The sequence below is a fragment of the Stegostoma tigrinum genome, unplaced genomic scaffold (assembly GCF_030684315.1).
Source record: "Stegostoma tigrinum isolate sSteTig4 unplaced genomic scaffold, sSteTig4.hap1 scaffold_167, whole genome shotgun sequence".
In the NCBI taxonomy this organism is placed as follows: domain Eukaryota; kingdom Metazoa; phylum Chordata; class Chondrichthyes; order Orectolobiformes; family Stegostomatidae; genus Stegostoma; species Stegostoma tigrinum.
The window spans coordinates 107761-122697 of record NW_026728108.1 but is presented as its reverse complement, the minus strand read 5'-3'; the positions used below and the strand labels follow the sequence as shown (position 1 = coordinate 122697).

At 47.6% G+C, this 14937-nt stretch overlaps 1 protein-coding gene across 1 annotated transcript in view; it reads left to right on the top strand.

Moving 5' to 3' along the window:
- The window catches only part of LOC132207819 (utrophin-like), a 35918-nt gene extending 21450 nt beyond the window's left edge, over positions 1 to 14468 (top strand). The window contains exons 4-5 of the mRNA XM_059643672.1: positions 8028 to 8148; positions 14328 to 14468. Of these exons, the coding sequence (XP_059499655.1) occupies positions 8028 to 8070 (43 nt within the window). The 3' untranslated portion in view covers positions 8071 to 8148; positions 14328 to 14468. The remainder of the gene's footprint in view (positions 1 to 8027; positions 8149 to 14327) is intronic.
- The last annotated feature ends 469 nt before the right edge of the window (positions 14469 to 14937 follow it).

The window sequence follows — 14937 nt, the reverse complement described above, 5'->3', positions numbered from 1 at the left end:
CTCGCACCCTGGCACCGGGCAGGCAACACACCGTGAGGGACGCCCGATGCAGTTTGCACAGGATACTATCTGTCCCTCTAATTATAGAATCCCTGATAACAACTACCTGTCTTTTTGCTCCCCCCGTCTTGAATGACCTTGTGCGCCACGGTGCCATGGTCAGCTGGCTCATCCTGTCCACAGTCCTTTTCCTCAACCGTACAGGGAGCAACAATCTCATACCTGTTGCAGGTATCTGTCCAGATATATCTGAAAAGACGCTAATGTGTCTGCGTCTACCAGCTCCGCTGGCACCGCGTTCCAGGCACCCACCACCCTCTGTGTATAGAACTTTCCACGCCTATCTCCCTTAAACTTTCCTCCTCTCACTCTGAACTCATGACCCCTAGTAATTGAGTCCCCCACTCTGGGGAATAAGCTTCTTGCTATCCACCCTGTCTCTCCCCTCATGATTTTGTAGACCTCAATCAGGTACCCCCAATCTCCATCTTTCTCATGAAAATAATCCTAATCTACTCAACCTCTCTTCATAGCTAGCACCCTCCATACCAGGCAACATCCTGGTGAACCTCCGCTGCACCCTGCCCAAAGCGTCCACGTCCTTTTGGTAACGTACACAGTACTCTAAATGTGGCTGAACCAAAGTCTTATACAACAGTACATGACCTGCCAACTCTTGTACTCAGTACCCCGTCCGATGAAGGAAAGCATGCCGTATGCCTTCTTGACCACCCTCTTCACCTGGCTTGCCACCTCCAGGGAACAATGGACCTGAACACCCAGGTCTCTCTGTTCATCAATTTTCCCTAGGACTTTACCATTTACTGTATAGTTCGCCCTTGAATTAGATCTTCCAAAATGCATCACCTCACATTTGCCCGGATCGAACTCCATCTGCCATTTATCTGCCACACTCTGCAGTCTGTCTATATTCTGCTGTAATCTCTGACAGTCCCCCTCACTATCTGCTGCTCCACCAATCTTAGTGTCATCTGCAAACTTGCTGATCAGACCACCTACACCTTCCTCCAAATCATTTACGTATATCACAAATAACAGTGGTCCCAGCACAGAACCTTGTGGAACACCACTGGTCACAGGTCTCCAATTTGAGAAACTCCTTACTACCGCTACTCTCTGTCTCCTGTTGCCGAGCCCATTTTTTTTTTATCCATCGAGCGAGCACACCCTGGACCCCATGCGACTTCACTTTCTCCATCAGCCTGCCATGGGGAACCTTATCAAACACCTTCCTGAAGTCCATGTAAATGACATCTACAGCCTTTCCCTTTCAATCAACTTTGTCACGTCGTCAAAGAATTCTATTAAGTTGGTTAGACATGACCTTCCCTGCACAAAACCATGTTGCCTATCACTGATAAGCTGATTTGCTTCCAAATGGGAACAGATCCTATCCCTCAGTATCTTCTCCAGTAGCTTCCCGACCACTGACGTCAGGCTCACTGGTCAATAATTACCTGGGTTATCCTTGCTAACCTTCTTAAACAAGGCGACAACATGAGCAAGTCTCCAGTCCTCCGGGACCTCACCCGTGTCTAAGGATGCTGCAAAGATATCTGTTAAGGCCCCGGCTATTTCCTGTCTCGCTTCCCTCAATAACCTGGTATAGATCCCCACCTTAATGCCTTTTTGGAGACCCAACACTTCATCCTTCCTTGTGTCAACTTGACCTGGAGTAAGCAAACATCTATCCCTCACATCACCATCTGTCATGTCCCTCCCCTTGATGAATACCGATGCAAAGTATTTGTTAAGAATGTCAAGATAATACAATGTGAGGCTGGATGAACACAGCAGGCCAAGCAGCATCTCAGGAGCTTTTGTGCTCCTGAGATGCTGCTTGGCCTGCTATGTTCATCCAGCCTCACATTGTATTATCTTGGAATTCTCCAGCATCTGCAGTTCCCATTATCTCTGTTAAGAATGTCACCCATTTTCTCTGACTCAGTGCATAATGTTGCTTCTTTGTCCTTAAGTGGGCCAATCCTTCCTCTAGTTACCCTCTTGCTCTTTATATATGAATAAAAGGCTTTGGGATTTTCCTTAACCATGTTTGCCAGCAATATCTCATGTCTTCTCTTAGCCCTCTTCATCCCTCGTTTCAGATGCGCTCGAAATTCCCCGTGTTCTTCCAAAGATTCATCTCTCTTCAGTCGCCTGGACCTAATCTATGCTTCCTTTTTCCTCTTGGCTAGTCTCACAATTTCATCTGTCACCCATGGTTCCCTCATCTTGCCTTTTCTGTTCCTCATTTTCACAGGAACATGTCCTGCACGCTAATCAAACTCTCTTTAAAAGCCTCCCACATATCAAATGTGGATTTACCTTCAAACAGTTTCTCCCAATCTAAATTCCCCAGATGCTGCCAAATCTTGGTATAGTTGGCCTTCCCCCAGTTTAGAACTCTTCCTTTAGGACCACTGCCATCCTTGTCGATGAGTATTGTAAAACTTAGGGAATTGTGGTCGCTATTTCCAAAGTCACTCCCTGCTGTAATTTCAACCATCTGGCTGGGTTCATTCCCCAGCACCAGGTCCAGTATGGCCCCTTCCCGAGTTGGACTACATACACACTGCTCTTGAAAACCCTCCTGGACACACCTTACGAATCCTGCTCCATCTTGACCCCTAACACTAAGTGAATCCCAGTCAATGTTGGGAAAATTAAAATCTCCCATCACCACCACCCTGTTTCTCCAACACCTTTCCATTATCTGTTTACATATTTGTACCTCTATCTCACGCTCGCTGTTGGGAGGCCTGTAGTACAGCCCCAGCATTGTTACTGCATCCTTCCTATTTCTGAGTTCTACCCATATTGCCTCAATGCTTGAGCCCTCCATGGGGCCCTCCTTCAGTACAGCTGTGATATCGTCTTCGACCAGTATTGCAACTGACATTAAAAAGTAGCAGTAGATCACTGGAAAAGGAGGCTGAAGAATCAGTATGAGGAATGAAGAAATGGAAGAGGAACTGAACAGGTACTTTGTATCAGTCTTCATGGTGGAAAACACCAATCGCATACTAGAACTTTGAGAGTTAGGGGCAGTGGTGAATTTCATAGCCATAACTAAGGAAAAGGTGCTCGGGAAGCAGAAAAGTCTGAAGGTGGACCAATCACCCCTGGACCAGATGGACTGTACTGCAGAGTTCTGAAGGAGATAGCTGAGGAAATTGTTGAGGCATTAGTGGTGATCTTTCAGGAATCACTGGAGATAGGGAGGATCTCAGGGATTTGGAAAATGGCTAAAGCAACACCCCTGTTTATGAAAAGAGAGAGGCAGAAGAAGGAAAATTATAGGCCAGTTATCCTGACCTCAATCATTGGTAAGATTTTAGAGTCCATTATTAAGGATGAGATTGCAGAGACCTTGGAAGTACATGACAAAATCGGGCTGAATCAGCACAGCTTCATCGAGGGGAAGTTATACTTGACAAATCTGTTAGAATTCTTTGAGTAGAAAGTGAGCAAGTTAGACAAAAGGAAGCCAGTGAATGTGATTTGTTTGGATTTCCAGAACGCTGTTGAGAAGGTACCAAATAAGATGAGAACCCATAGTGTTTTAGCAAGGTACTGCCATCGATAGAGCATTGGCTGACTGTCAGAAGGCAGAGAGTGTAGATAAAGGGGTCTTTTACAGGATGGCAGCTGGTGACTAGTGGAGTCCTGCAGGGATCAGTGTTGGGACCACAACAGTTCACGTTATACCTTAATGATATGTACGAAGCAACTGAGACATTGTTGCTGAGTTTACAGTCGACACAGTGACAGATGGAGGGACAGATAGCAGTGAGGAAGTTGAAGAAGGACTTGCATAGGCTCGGAGACTGGGCAAAGAAGTGGCAGACAGAGACTGTGTGGGACACTGTGAGGTTATGTGCTTTGGTAGGCAAAATGGAGGCGTAGATTATTTTCTAAATGAGAACGGGCATTTGAGGTCTGAAGCACAACTGTCCCTCGTTGCCCTTGAGAAGGTAGCAGTTAGTTTCCTTCTTGAACTGCTGAAAGTACATTTGCTGTTGGTAGATACAATGTCATTAGGGAGGGAATTTTGGATTTTGACCCAGCATGTTACCAGCTGAGCCTGAACATTGTCCAGTTCACTCTGCACAAAATAACCCTTTTTACCCCTGGAATTAACATCATGAACGTTCTGAGAACTGCTGTTGTAAGCATATCCTCACTTAATAGACCAAAACTGTACACTGTGCTCCTTGAGTGGCGTCACCAATGTCTTGTGTGGAAAGATTTTCACTCCTTCCCTCCTTGAAATAAAGATTTGCACCTCACGTGCCTTCTAAAATATATGCTGTGCATAGAAGCTAAATTTTTGTGCTTCATGTACGCCTTTTGGAAATCCAAATTAACGACATCTGCTAATTTCGCTTCAACGACCCGGTTTGTTGAAGAATTAGAATTCCTTGAAGTAGAAACTCAAATGGATTCACCATATTTTTAAATTTATCCTTTTCACTTAACTTATCAAATCTGCCTGAATATGATCTAAATGGTTTGCTGCTGCCTTCTCAATAATAAATTCTAGCAATTTCCCAATGACAAACTTTAGACGAAGTAAATTCGTACTTCGCTGCATTCTGCTGGGATCTTTCCACAATCTAGAAAAGATTACAGCCAATACATCCATTTGGGCAGCACGGTGACTCAGTGGTTAGCTCTTCAGCCTCACAGCGCCAGGGCCCGGGTTCGACTCCAGCCTTGGGTAACTGTCTGTGCGGAGTTTGCACATTCTCCCTGTGTCTGCATGGGTTTGCTCCATGTGCTCCAATTTCCTCCCGCAGTCCAAAGATGTGCAGGTGAGGTGGATCGGCCATGCTGAATTGCCCATCGTGTTCAGTGGTGTTTGGGTTATAGGGGTGGGGTGGGATGCTGCAAGGGGCGATGTGGACTTGTTGGGCTGTCGGACCTGTTTCCACACTGTAGGGAACCTAATTTAATCTCATCTCTGCAGTCAACTCTTATAATCCTCCATGTTATCATCTAATTTAGTCTGAAGGGATGCCTGAGAACTAACGAAGTGAGGGAACAGGTTTTATGTCTGTATTAATTGAGGATGAATTGAGTGTGAGTTGGTTGTATAAATATGGGAGCTAGTAATTAGGGGTTGAAGTTTATGGAGTATTATTAAAAGAAATAAAGCTCTGATGGTACGATGTGGGGTTGGACTCTTTGCATACCTGGGATCCAAGTCTTTAGGTCCCAGGGAACCTGTTAACTTCATCTTCTCAGTTTTCCTCAATGTTTCCTTGAGGATTTCCTTCTCCCTTTCGCTCCCTACTTTTCGCCCATTGATATTTTTTGTATGTTTTCTACTGTGAAATCAGATGGAAAATATTGGTTCAAAGCTTGTGCCATTACCCTCATTTCCCATCATGAATTCCCCAGTCTCACCCTCTCATGAGCCATTATTCACTGTCTTTACTCTTTTCCTTTTGATACACTTGTGGAAGCCTTTACTGTATTTATATTAATGTCTCCCTCATTATTACTTTGGTCATCTTTTGTTCACATCTGAAACATTTCCAGTTCCACAATTTTCCAATCTTTCTTTCAATTTATACTATCTTTAACTTTCTTAGATAGCAACAGATGGCACCATGGTGCATTCTAGCTGTCCGTCCTTTCATTCTAAATTGACAATATTTTTGTTCAGAGTTATGAAATATCCCCTGAAACATCTGCCATTGTTTCTCTATGGTCTTACCTTTTAAACTATTTTCCCAGTTCAACTCTGCCTTTATACTCCTGAATTATCTTCAATGAAAGTTTAAGATATTAAACAGTTTCAGACCGAATTCTCAACCTCGTCCTTGATGTAAAATTCTACCACATCCTGATCATTCTTACCCAGAGAATCCTATACTATTGATGAGTTGTATCTCAAAACATACTATCAGGTCTAAAATATCTTAATCCCTGCTTGGTTCCAGTGGTACAGTTTTAAGACTCCAAATGCATTCTGTGAATATATGCTGAGGGGTAGATAACTGCTCTTAACATCAAGGTGCCATTCAACCAAATATGACATCAAGGAGCCGTCGCAAAGCTGCAGTCAGTAAGAATCAGGTGAAAAACCCTCTGCTGGCTGGAACCTTACCATAAAGGAAGTGGTTGTGGTTATTGGAAGTCAGTTGCCCCAACTCCAAAGCATCACTGCGGGGGTTACGTAAATTTGTGCCCTGAGCTCAACCATCTTCAACTATTTGATCAAATGCCATCCCTCCGTCAGAAGGTCGTACGTGGGGATGTTCTCAGTTGATTGTGCAATGTTCAGCACCACTCATAGCTCCTCAGATGCTGAAGTAGTCCATATCCACGGAACATAACTAGTTTTGAGCTGAAGAGAAGCAAGTGGTAGTTGTGCTGTGCAAGTTACAGGCAATGAACGTCACCATTAAGGAGAATCTAACCATTGCCCCATGACTTCCACTCCTTTACTGCCAATATGCTGAGGCTTATCAGGTTTCCAGAAACTGAATTGGACCAAACTTATAATTATTGTGACGACAAGAGCAGGTCAGAGGTTAAGAATTCTGCAGTGAATAATGAGCCCCCTGTCCACCATCTATCAAGCCCAAGTCAGGAATGTAATCTCCACTGGTCAGGACTGGTGCAGCTCCGTCAACACTCAGGAAGCTTGAACCATATGGGACAAAGCAGCCTGTTGGATTGGTACCCCACCCACCACCTTCAACATCTGTTCTATCATCACTGATGTATAATTAGTGCCCCATGCAAGTTTCCCTCCAAGCCACACACACTATCCTGACTCGGAACGATATCACTGTTCATTAATAGTCATTGAGTTAAGATTCTGGAGCTTCTTTCTGAACAGCACTGCTCTAAGGACTGCAGTTATTCAAGAAGGCAGCTCACCACCACCTTCTCCAGGGTAATTGGGCTTAGCCAGCAACATCCACATCCCGTGAATAAAAAAGAATCTTCCAGACTACCTGTGCCAATTGAATTCACAGTTTATTGTAACATCTTTCTGACAAGATCCCATTACTTCTTGGTCTATAGCCTCTCTGCTATCCTGGACTGTATCTTCTGTCAGGGGATCTATGAATCTGAAACTGTCACAGCCGTGACTTCTTTCCTTTGCTGCTCCTTATCTCTACCCAAACTGATTCTATATTTTGCCTGGGAGCCAGTTAGCTCAGTTGGCTGGTTTGTAATTCAGAATGATACCAACAGCATGGGATCCTACACTGTCTGAAGTTACAATGAAGGAGTCTCCTTCTCAACCTGTCTCCTCATCTGAGGTGTGGTAACCTTCAATTTAAACCACCTCCAGTTATCTCTCTCGACTGTGAGAGCAGACCTGTGGTCCCATCTGGGACTATAGTGACTTTGAATCTCCAAACCAAGATAATTTCTCACCAATGTATTGATCTCATCTTTGACACAGTACAGAAAACCAAAAAAATTAAACCCAATGAGATGAATTTTGGATCACTGGATTACATGGCAAAATTGGACAAAAAAATGCACTATCGTTAAAATAATTAGCAGTTCAACCAGAAAGGCCACTAATGTGAATCCTGGATCTGTGCATCATTTGAAATGACTTAATTGTATAGTTCTAGTATTTGGCCACAAGATGGAGAATTCTTCTCAGGTGATGTTGTAGCCAGAAGATAGAAAGATGACAGAAATGTTTGGAGAGATATGGGCCAAGCACAGGCAGGTGGAACTAGTTCAGTTTGGGATTGTGATCAGCATAGACTGGTTGGACCAAAGGATCTGTTTTCATGCTGTCTGACTGTATGAAACTGAAGCTTAATAGTCTGAAACTCACATTCAGACATATCTAACTTTATCATAATCTTACAGAAAGATAGCCGACTTTATCCCTCAGAGTTGCAGACTCTTCAATTTTACATCTTCAAAGACATTTAGCAGGGAGAGCATGGATTATCGAGTGAGTTGAGTCGATTGGTTCATTGTTAATTCTGAACTAAATTTGATTTATTTTACATTTTTAGACAACATCAGGTGAAGATGTGCGTGATTTCACCAAGGTGCTGAAAAATAAGTTCAGATCAAAGAAATACTTGGCCAAGCATCCTCGTTTGGGTTATTTCCCAGTACAAACAGTCCTAGAAGGTGAGAACCTTGAGATGTAAGTTTATTGATGTGAGATTTACTAATGTATCAATGCCCATTTGGGAGTTGACAAATATTGCAGCATTATTCATTCTGCAGCTTAGCAGGAGAGTGAGGTTGTCCATTTGCGCATATGTCAGACATACACAATACAAAAACAAGGGGGGCTTAATGATATCATTGGTCCTCTCGCCTTCAAAACAGTGTAGTTACTCAGAGAGTGCATCTGCTGAGGACTTGTTGATACTGTCACTAACGTGCAACCTTCCTTGATATCTTTCTCTGTCCTCCAGTTCTGTCTTTAAAAACGACAATCAATTCCCCGCTCCTCAAAAGAAAAGAACCTTTGGCTGAACAGAGAACAAAGAACAGTACAGGCCCTTCGGCCCACGATGTTGTGCCGACCTATGATCCCACTAAGATCAAGCTACCCTGCATACCCTTCATTTTACTGTCCTTCATGTGCCTATCCAAGAGTCGCTTAAAAGTCTCTAAATGTATCTGACTCCATTACCACTGCCAGCAGTGCATTCCACACACCCGCCACTCTCTGTGTAAAGAACTTAGCTCTGACATCTCCCCTCCTCCTTCCTCCAGTCACCTTAAAATTTCTCCCCCTCGTAATAGTTATTTCTGCTCTGGGAAAAAATCTCTGACTATCCACTCCAGCTATGCCTCTCATCATCTTGTGTACCTCAATCAAGTCACCTCTCATTCTTCTTTGCTCCAATGAAAAAAGTCCTCGCCCCCGAACCCTTTCTCCTAAGACCTGCCATCCATTCCATGCAGCATCCTGCTAACTCTCTTCTACACCCTCACTAAAGCTTCCACATCCTCCCTGTAATGAAGCAACCAGAACTGAAGGCAATATTCCAAGCGCTGCTCCATCCCCACGAACTAATGCTCGATTCCAAATCCCTTTCCTCTTGATGCTTTAAATTCATTGCTGTCTTTCGTGTAATTTCATATTTGAATTCACTGGATCAACTTGCCCCTGCATTCCTGAGACGGTCACAGCGACTTCCCCCCGGCAGTCCTGTCCCGCTCACAGTGACTTCTACCAGCAGTCCTGATCCGCCCGAAGTGACTTCTCCCCGCAGCCCTGACCCGCTCACAGGGACTGGCCCCCGCAGCCCTGACCCGCTCACAGACTGGCCCTTGCAGCCCTGACCTGCTCACAGGGACTGGCCCCCGCAGCCCTGACCCGCTCACAGGGACTGGCCCCCGCAGCCCTGACCCGCTCACAGGGACTGGCCCCCGCAGCCCTGACCCGCTCACAGGGACTGGCCCCCGCAGCCCTGACCCGCTCACAGGGACTGGCCCCCGCAGCCCTGACCCGCTCACAGGGACTGGCCCCCGCAGCCCTGACCCGCTCACAGGGACTGGCCCCCGCGGCCCTGTCCCGCTCACAGGGACTGGCCCCCGCGGCCCTGACTTGCTCACAGGGACTGGCCCCCGCAGCCCTGACCCACTCACAGTGACTGGCCCCCGCGGCCCTGACCCGCTCACAGCGTACTGCCCCCCGCAGCCGTGTCCCGCTCACAGCGTGCTGCCCCCCGCAGCCGTGTCCCGCTCACAGCGGACTGGGCCCCGCAGCCCTGTCCCGCTCACAGGGACTGGGCCCGGAAGCCCTGTCCCGCTTACAGCGTACTTCCCCCCGCAGCCGTGTCCTGCTCACAGCGTACTGCCCCCCGCAGCCGTGTCCGGCTCACAGCGTACTGCCCCCCGCAGCCGTGTCCTGCTCACCGCGTACTGCCCCCCGCAGCCATGTCCCGCTCACAGGGACAGGCCCCCGTAGCCCTGACCCGCTCACAGGGACTGGCCCCCGCAGCACTGACCCGCTCACAGGGACTGGCCCCCGCAGCACTGACCCGCTCACAGGGACTGAACCCCGCAGCCGTGTCCCGCTCACAGGGACTGGACCCCGCAGCCCTGACCCGTTGAGAGGGACTGGCCCCCGCAGCCGTGTCCCGCTCACAGGGACATGCCCCCGCAGCCCAGACCCGCTCGCATCGACTTGCCCCCCGCAGTCCTCTCCTGCTCACAGCGACTTGCCCCCCGCAGTCCAGTCCCGCTCACCGCCTACTGCACCCCGCAAACCTTTCCCGCTCACTGAGACTGGGCCCCGAAGCCCTGTCCCGCTCACAGCGTACTTCCCCCCGCAGCCGTGTCCTGCTCACAGCGTACTTCCCCCCGCAGCCGTGTCCCGCTCACAGCGTACTGCCCCCCGCAGCCGTGTCCTGCTCACCGCGTACTGCCCCCCGCAGCCATGTCCCGCTCACAGGGACAGGCCCCCGTAGCCCTGACCCGCTCACAGGGACTGGCCCCCGCAGCACTGACCCGCTCACAGGGACTGAACCCCGCAGTCCTGTCCCGCTCACCGCGTACTGCCCCCCACAGCTGTGTCCCGCTCACAGATACTGCCCCCTGCAGCCGTGTCCCGCTCACAGCGGACTGGGCCCCGCAGCCCTTTCCCGCTCACAGGGACTGGCCCCCGTCGCCCTGACCCGCTCACAGCGACTTGCCCCCCGCAGTCCTGACCCGCTCACAGCGACTTGCCCCCCGCAGTCCTAACCCGCTCACAGCGACTTGCCCCCCGCAGTCCTGTCCCGCTCACCGCGTACTGCCCCCCACAGCCCTGTCCCGCTCAAAGGGACTGGGCCCCGCAGTGCTGTCCCGCTCACAGGGACTGGCCCCCGCAGCCCTGACCCGCTCACAGGGACTGGCCCCCGCAGGCCTGACCCGCTCACAGGGACTGGCCCCCGATCCCTGACCCGCTCACAGCGAATTGCCCCCTGCAGTCCTGTCGCGCTCAGTGGGACTGGCCCCCGCAGCCCTGTCCCGCTGACAGGGATTTGCCCCTGCAGCCCTGACCCACTCACTGTGACTTGCCCCCGCAGCCCTGACCTGCTCACAGCGACTTGCCCCTCCTTCCTGACCTGCTCACAGGCACTTGTCCGCTCCGTCGTAACCCGCTCACAACGACTTATCCCCTCTGTCCTGACCCGCTGACAGCGTCTTGCCTCCCATCCCTCTTAGACAGGTCACCCCTTGCTCAGAAACGGTCCCAATTATCCATGAACCAGAAACCCTCCCCCCTGTGCCAGCTCCTTAACCATGCATTCATCTCACCTATCTTTCTATGACTTAGCTCACTAAGATGTGGCACTCATGGCAACCCATAAATTATTACCCTCTCGGTCCTGCCTTTCAGCCTCTTTGCTAACTCCTTGCACATAGTCCGCAGGATGTCATCCCTCTTTCTGCCGATGTCATTGGTACCAACGTGCACCGTGGCCTCTGGCTGCTCACCCTCCCCTTTTAGAATTTGTTGCAACCACTCAGAGATGTCCTTGACCTTGCACCAGGGAAGCAACACGCAGCCCTGGTGTCTCAAATGTGGCAACAGAATCTATGCCCCCAACGAATGAGTCTCCAACCACACTCGCTCACTTGGATTTGCCTTACTCTGTCCCACAGCAGGGTGGTTTGCACTATGGACCTGGCTACTGCTGATTATATAACTGACCCAGTTTAGTTTCAGATCAGTGTTAACCTTGGTTTAGTGGATAGCCAAGCACCTCAGTAGTCTACAATACAGGAGAAATGCATTCTTAAGCTGACAGATTCTGTGACAGTCAAGGACAAGCACTGAATTGTTCTGACCTCATTTCCAACACCTGGCCCGTAGCCTTGCATGGCTTGGATTGCACTTGCACATTTAAAAAAAAATAAATGTAACGATGATGTGAGGGTAAGGACATGGAATTTTTTTGATATGGCCATATTCTCTCTTGTTGGAGCTGATTGCTGCTTAGCACTTGTATGGTGCAAATGTAACTTATCCTTTCTCAGGCCAAGCCTGATCGTTGTCCAATTCTCACTGTATTTTCTCATCGTTGACTTAATGTTGGTTTGGCCCAACAGTGTTGTACATACCCTGCCTATTCTGAAACTCTGTCACTTAATATTAAGTCTAATAAAGACAAGTATCCAATCTGCCTTCCAAACCACTTCAACGACCTGGTCCATTACATTGTGGGATCAACAGGCATACACATCAAGATCCTGAGATCCCTCTGATCATTGGTGCTTGTGAGGTCCCTATGATTCATCATGGGCTCCAAGATCTGATTGTGCTGTGTCACCTCATCCTTATCCCGTTTGTCCTAACATGAAATAATGTTCTCAAACGCTTCTCAAAAATTATTCCCAATCCTACTTTTTGTAATCATGATACAAGTGAGCATAAAACTTGGAACACGACGGCAACAGGAATGTGCCCTTTGGCCCACCATGTTGGGCCAAACATGACAACAAATGAAATAATCCCTTCTGCCTGTCCTTGATCCATAGTCCTCCATTCCTTGCATATTCGTGCACGGAACTAAAAGTCCCTTTTAAATGCTTTCATCGTATCTGCATCCACTACCACCCCGGGCAATGTATTCCACACTTTTAACATGCTCAGTGTGAAATATTTGCCCCTCACATCTCTTTTGAACTTCCCCCCTCTCAGCGTAAATGCATGCCCCCTAATAGTGGACACTTCAACTCCGGGGGAGAAGTTTTCTGACCGTTTGCTGTATTGAAATATCTCCTAATTTTATAGACTTCTATCAAGCCTGCCCTCAGCTTCTACTGCCCCAGAGAAAACGAAGAGTTTTTCCAGCTCCTCCCTCTCGTTCATACCCTCTATTCCAGTCAGCATGCTGGTAAATCTCTTCTGCACCCTGTCCAAAGCCTGCACATCCTAAGTGTAATGTGGCGGCCAGAATTGGATGCAATACTTTGTGTGGTCTCAACAAAGTCTTGTAAAGCTGCAGTGTGACATCCTGACTCTTGCACTGAGTTCCCCTATGAATAAAGGCAAGCATGCGATATGCCTTCTTGACCACCCAGCTACTTGTGTGGCTACTGTCAGGGAGTTATGGTCTAGGACCCCAAGATCCCTCTGGACATCACTGCTGTTTGGGGTTCTGCCATTAACTGTGTATCCCTTTCCTTAACACTTGGTCTCCTAAAATGTAACACCTCATGCCTGCCCAGATTAAATTCCATCGGCCATTTCTCCGCTCGTGTTTGCAATTGGTCTGTATCTTGCTGTGTCCTTTGACAACCTTCCATGCTGTCCACAAGTCCACTGGTCCTTATATCATCTGCAAACTTAGTAATCCCCAATCTACATTTGCCACCAAGTCATTTACATATATCACAAACAGCAGAAGTCACATCGATGCGGAACACCACTCATCACTGAGCTGCAGCCAGAAAAACAGCTTTCCACCACTGAGACGGCAAGAACTGTAGATGCTGGAATCAGAGTTAACCAAGTGTGGAGCTGGAGGAACGCAGCAGGTCAGGCAGCATCAGAGGAAAAGGAAAGCTGACATTGTTGATGCTGCCTGGCCTGCTGTGTTCCTCCAGCCCTATACTGTGTGATCTTTGTTAGCCTTCCACCGCGACCGTCTGCCTTATATGGGCAGGCCAAGTCACCATGGATCTCATGGATCTTAATCTTCTGGATGAGCATACCATGAGGGACCTTGTTGAAAACGTTCGTAAAATCCATGTATATGCTATCAACTGTTCTACCCGAATTGATCACCCTTGTCACCTCCTTGAAAACTTCAACTGACTTGGTAAGACATAACCTGCCCCGCATAATGCCATGCTGGCTGTCCCTTATTAGCCCATACCTTTGAGACATGAGACACTCACCAGTCTGTAGTTTCCTGGAAAGTCCCTGTTTACCTGCTTGAACAGAGGAACGACTTTATCCACTCACCAGTCTCCGCAACCCCTCCAGTGCCTGGCAAGGATATCAGATCCTGTTGAAAGTGGTGTGTTGATGCATTTGTGTCATGATTGTGTTTTGTTTGAGCCCTAACATTGAAAGCAGTGTAAGAATGTCTTTGTGCAGCAGGCGAGGTGTGATGAGACTGAGCCTTCATACAATTGCAAGATGTTGAAAATTTGCCATTATTTATGAAAACAGTGATAAATTTCCATGATCAACATTTCTGTTACACTGCGATGATTATCCCGTGGCATGTAAAATCAGAAAGATACGATAAAATGAGACTGGGTCATATGCAGGGAGAATGTTTGCCTTTCATGTCTACAGAAGTAGTGAAATATTTCCATGAAGCTAAAAGTCACTTTTCCGTTCATTGAAGGACACAATCATCGCCTTGGAAGCTTCATCACGATACTACTTTGCATTTCTGAAGAGGGAAGAAGAAATCAACATGCAAATTCAATTCCATGGTTTTGGAAGTCCCTTTGAGAACACGATTCATTTGCGCCGGCATAATGCTCTGACCAAGAAAGAATTGAAGGTGAGTTTGTAGTTTGGAAGATCGCAGCAATTTATGCATCAACTTCTTCATCGATAATGTTCCATTGCTTTCAAACTGCATTTTCCTCTCTGCAAGATAATAACTGTTAGAACAAGCAACAGCATCGGTAGATGGTCTATGGGGAATGCAATGTTACAAAACCCGATCCATTCAACAACATATTTCAGATAAGTCAACAAATTAAATATTCCAGCACAGGATAAAACAAGGAGGATGAGAATGAGGAGGCAATAGCTCTGATGACAAAAGAACAGAAATTTACCTTTATCCATTCGAGCAAAAAAGCAGGCACACAAAGAAATAATCATCTAAGAATGCACGTGTGCAACGGAGGCTACAGGGGGGCTAAGAATGCCGAATTGTTGTCATGCGTATTGCTGAAAGGATGATTGAAACAGAATCTGTGGTCAATTTGTTGAAATACAGA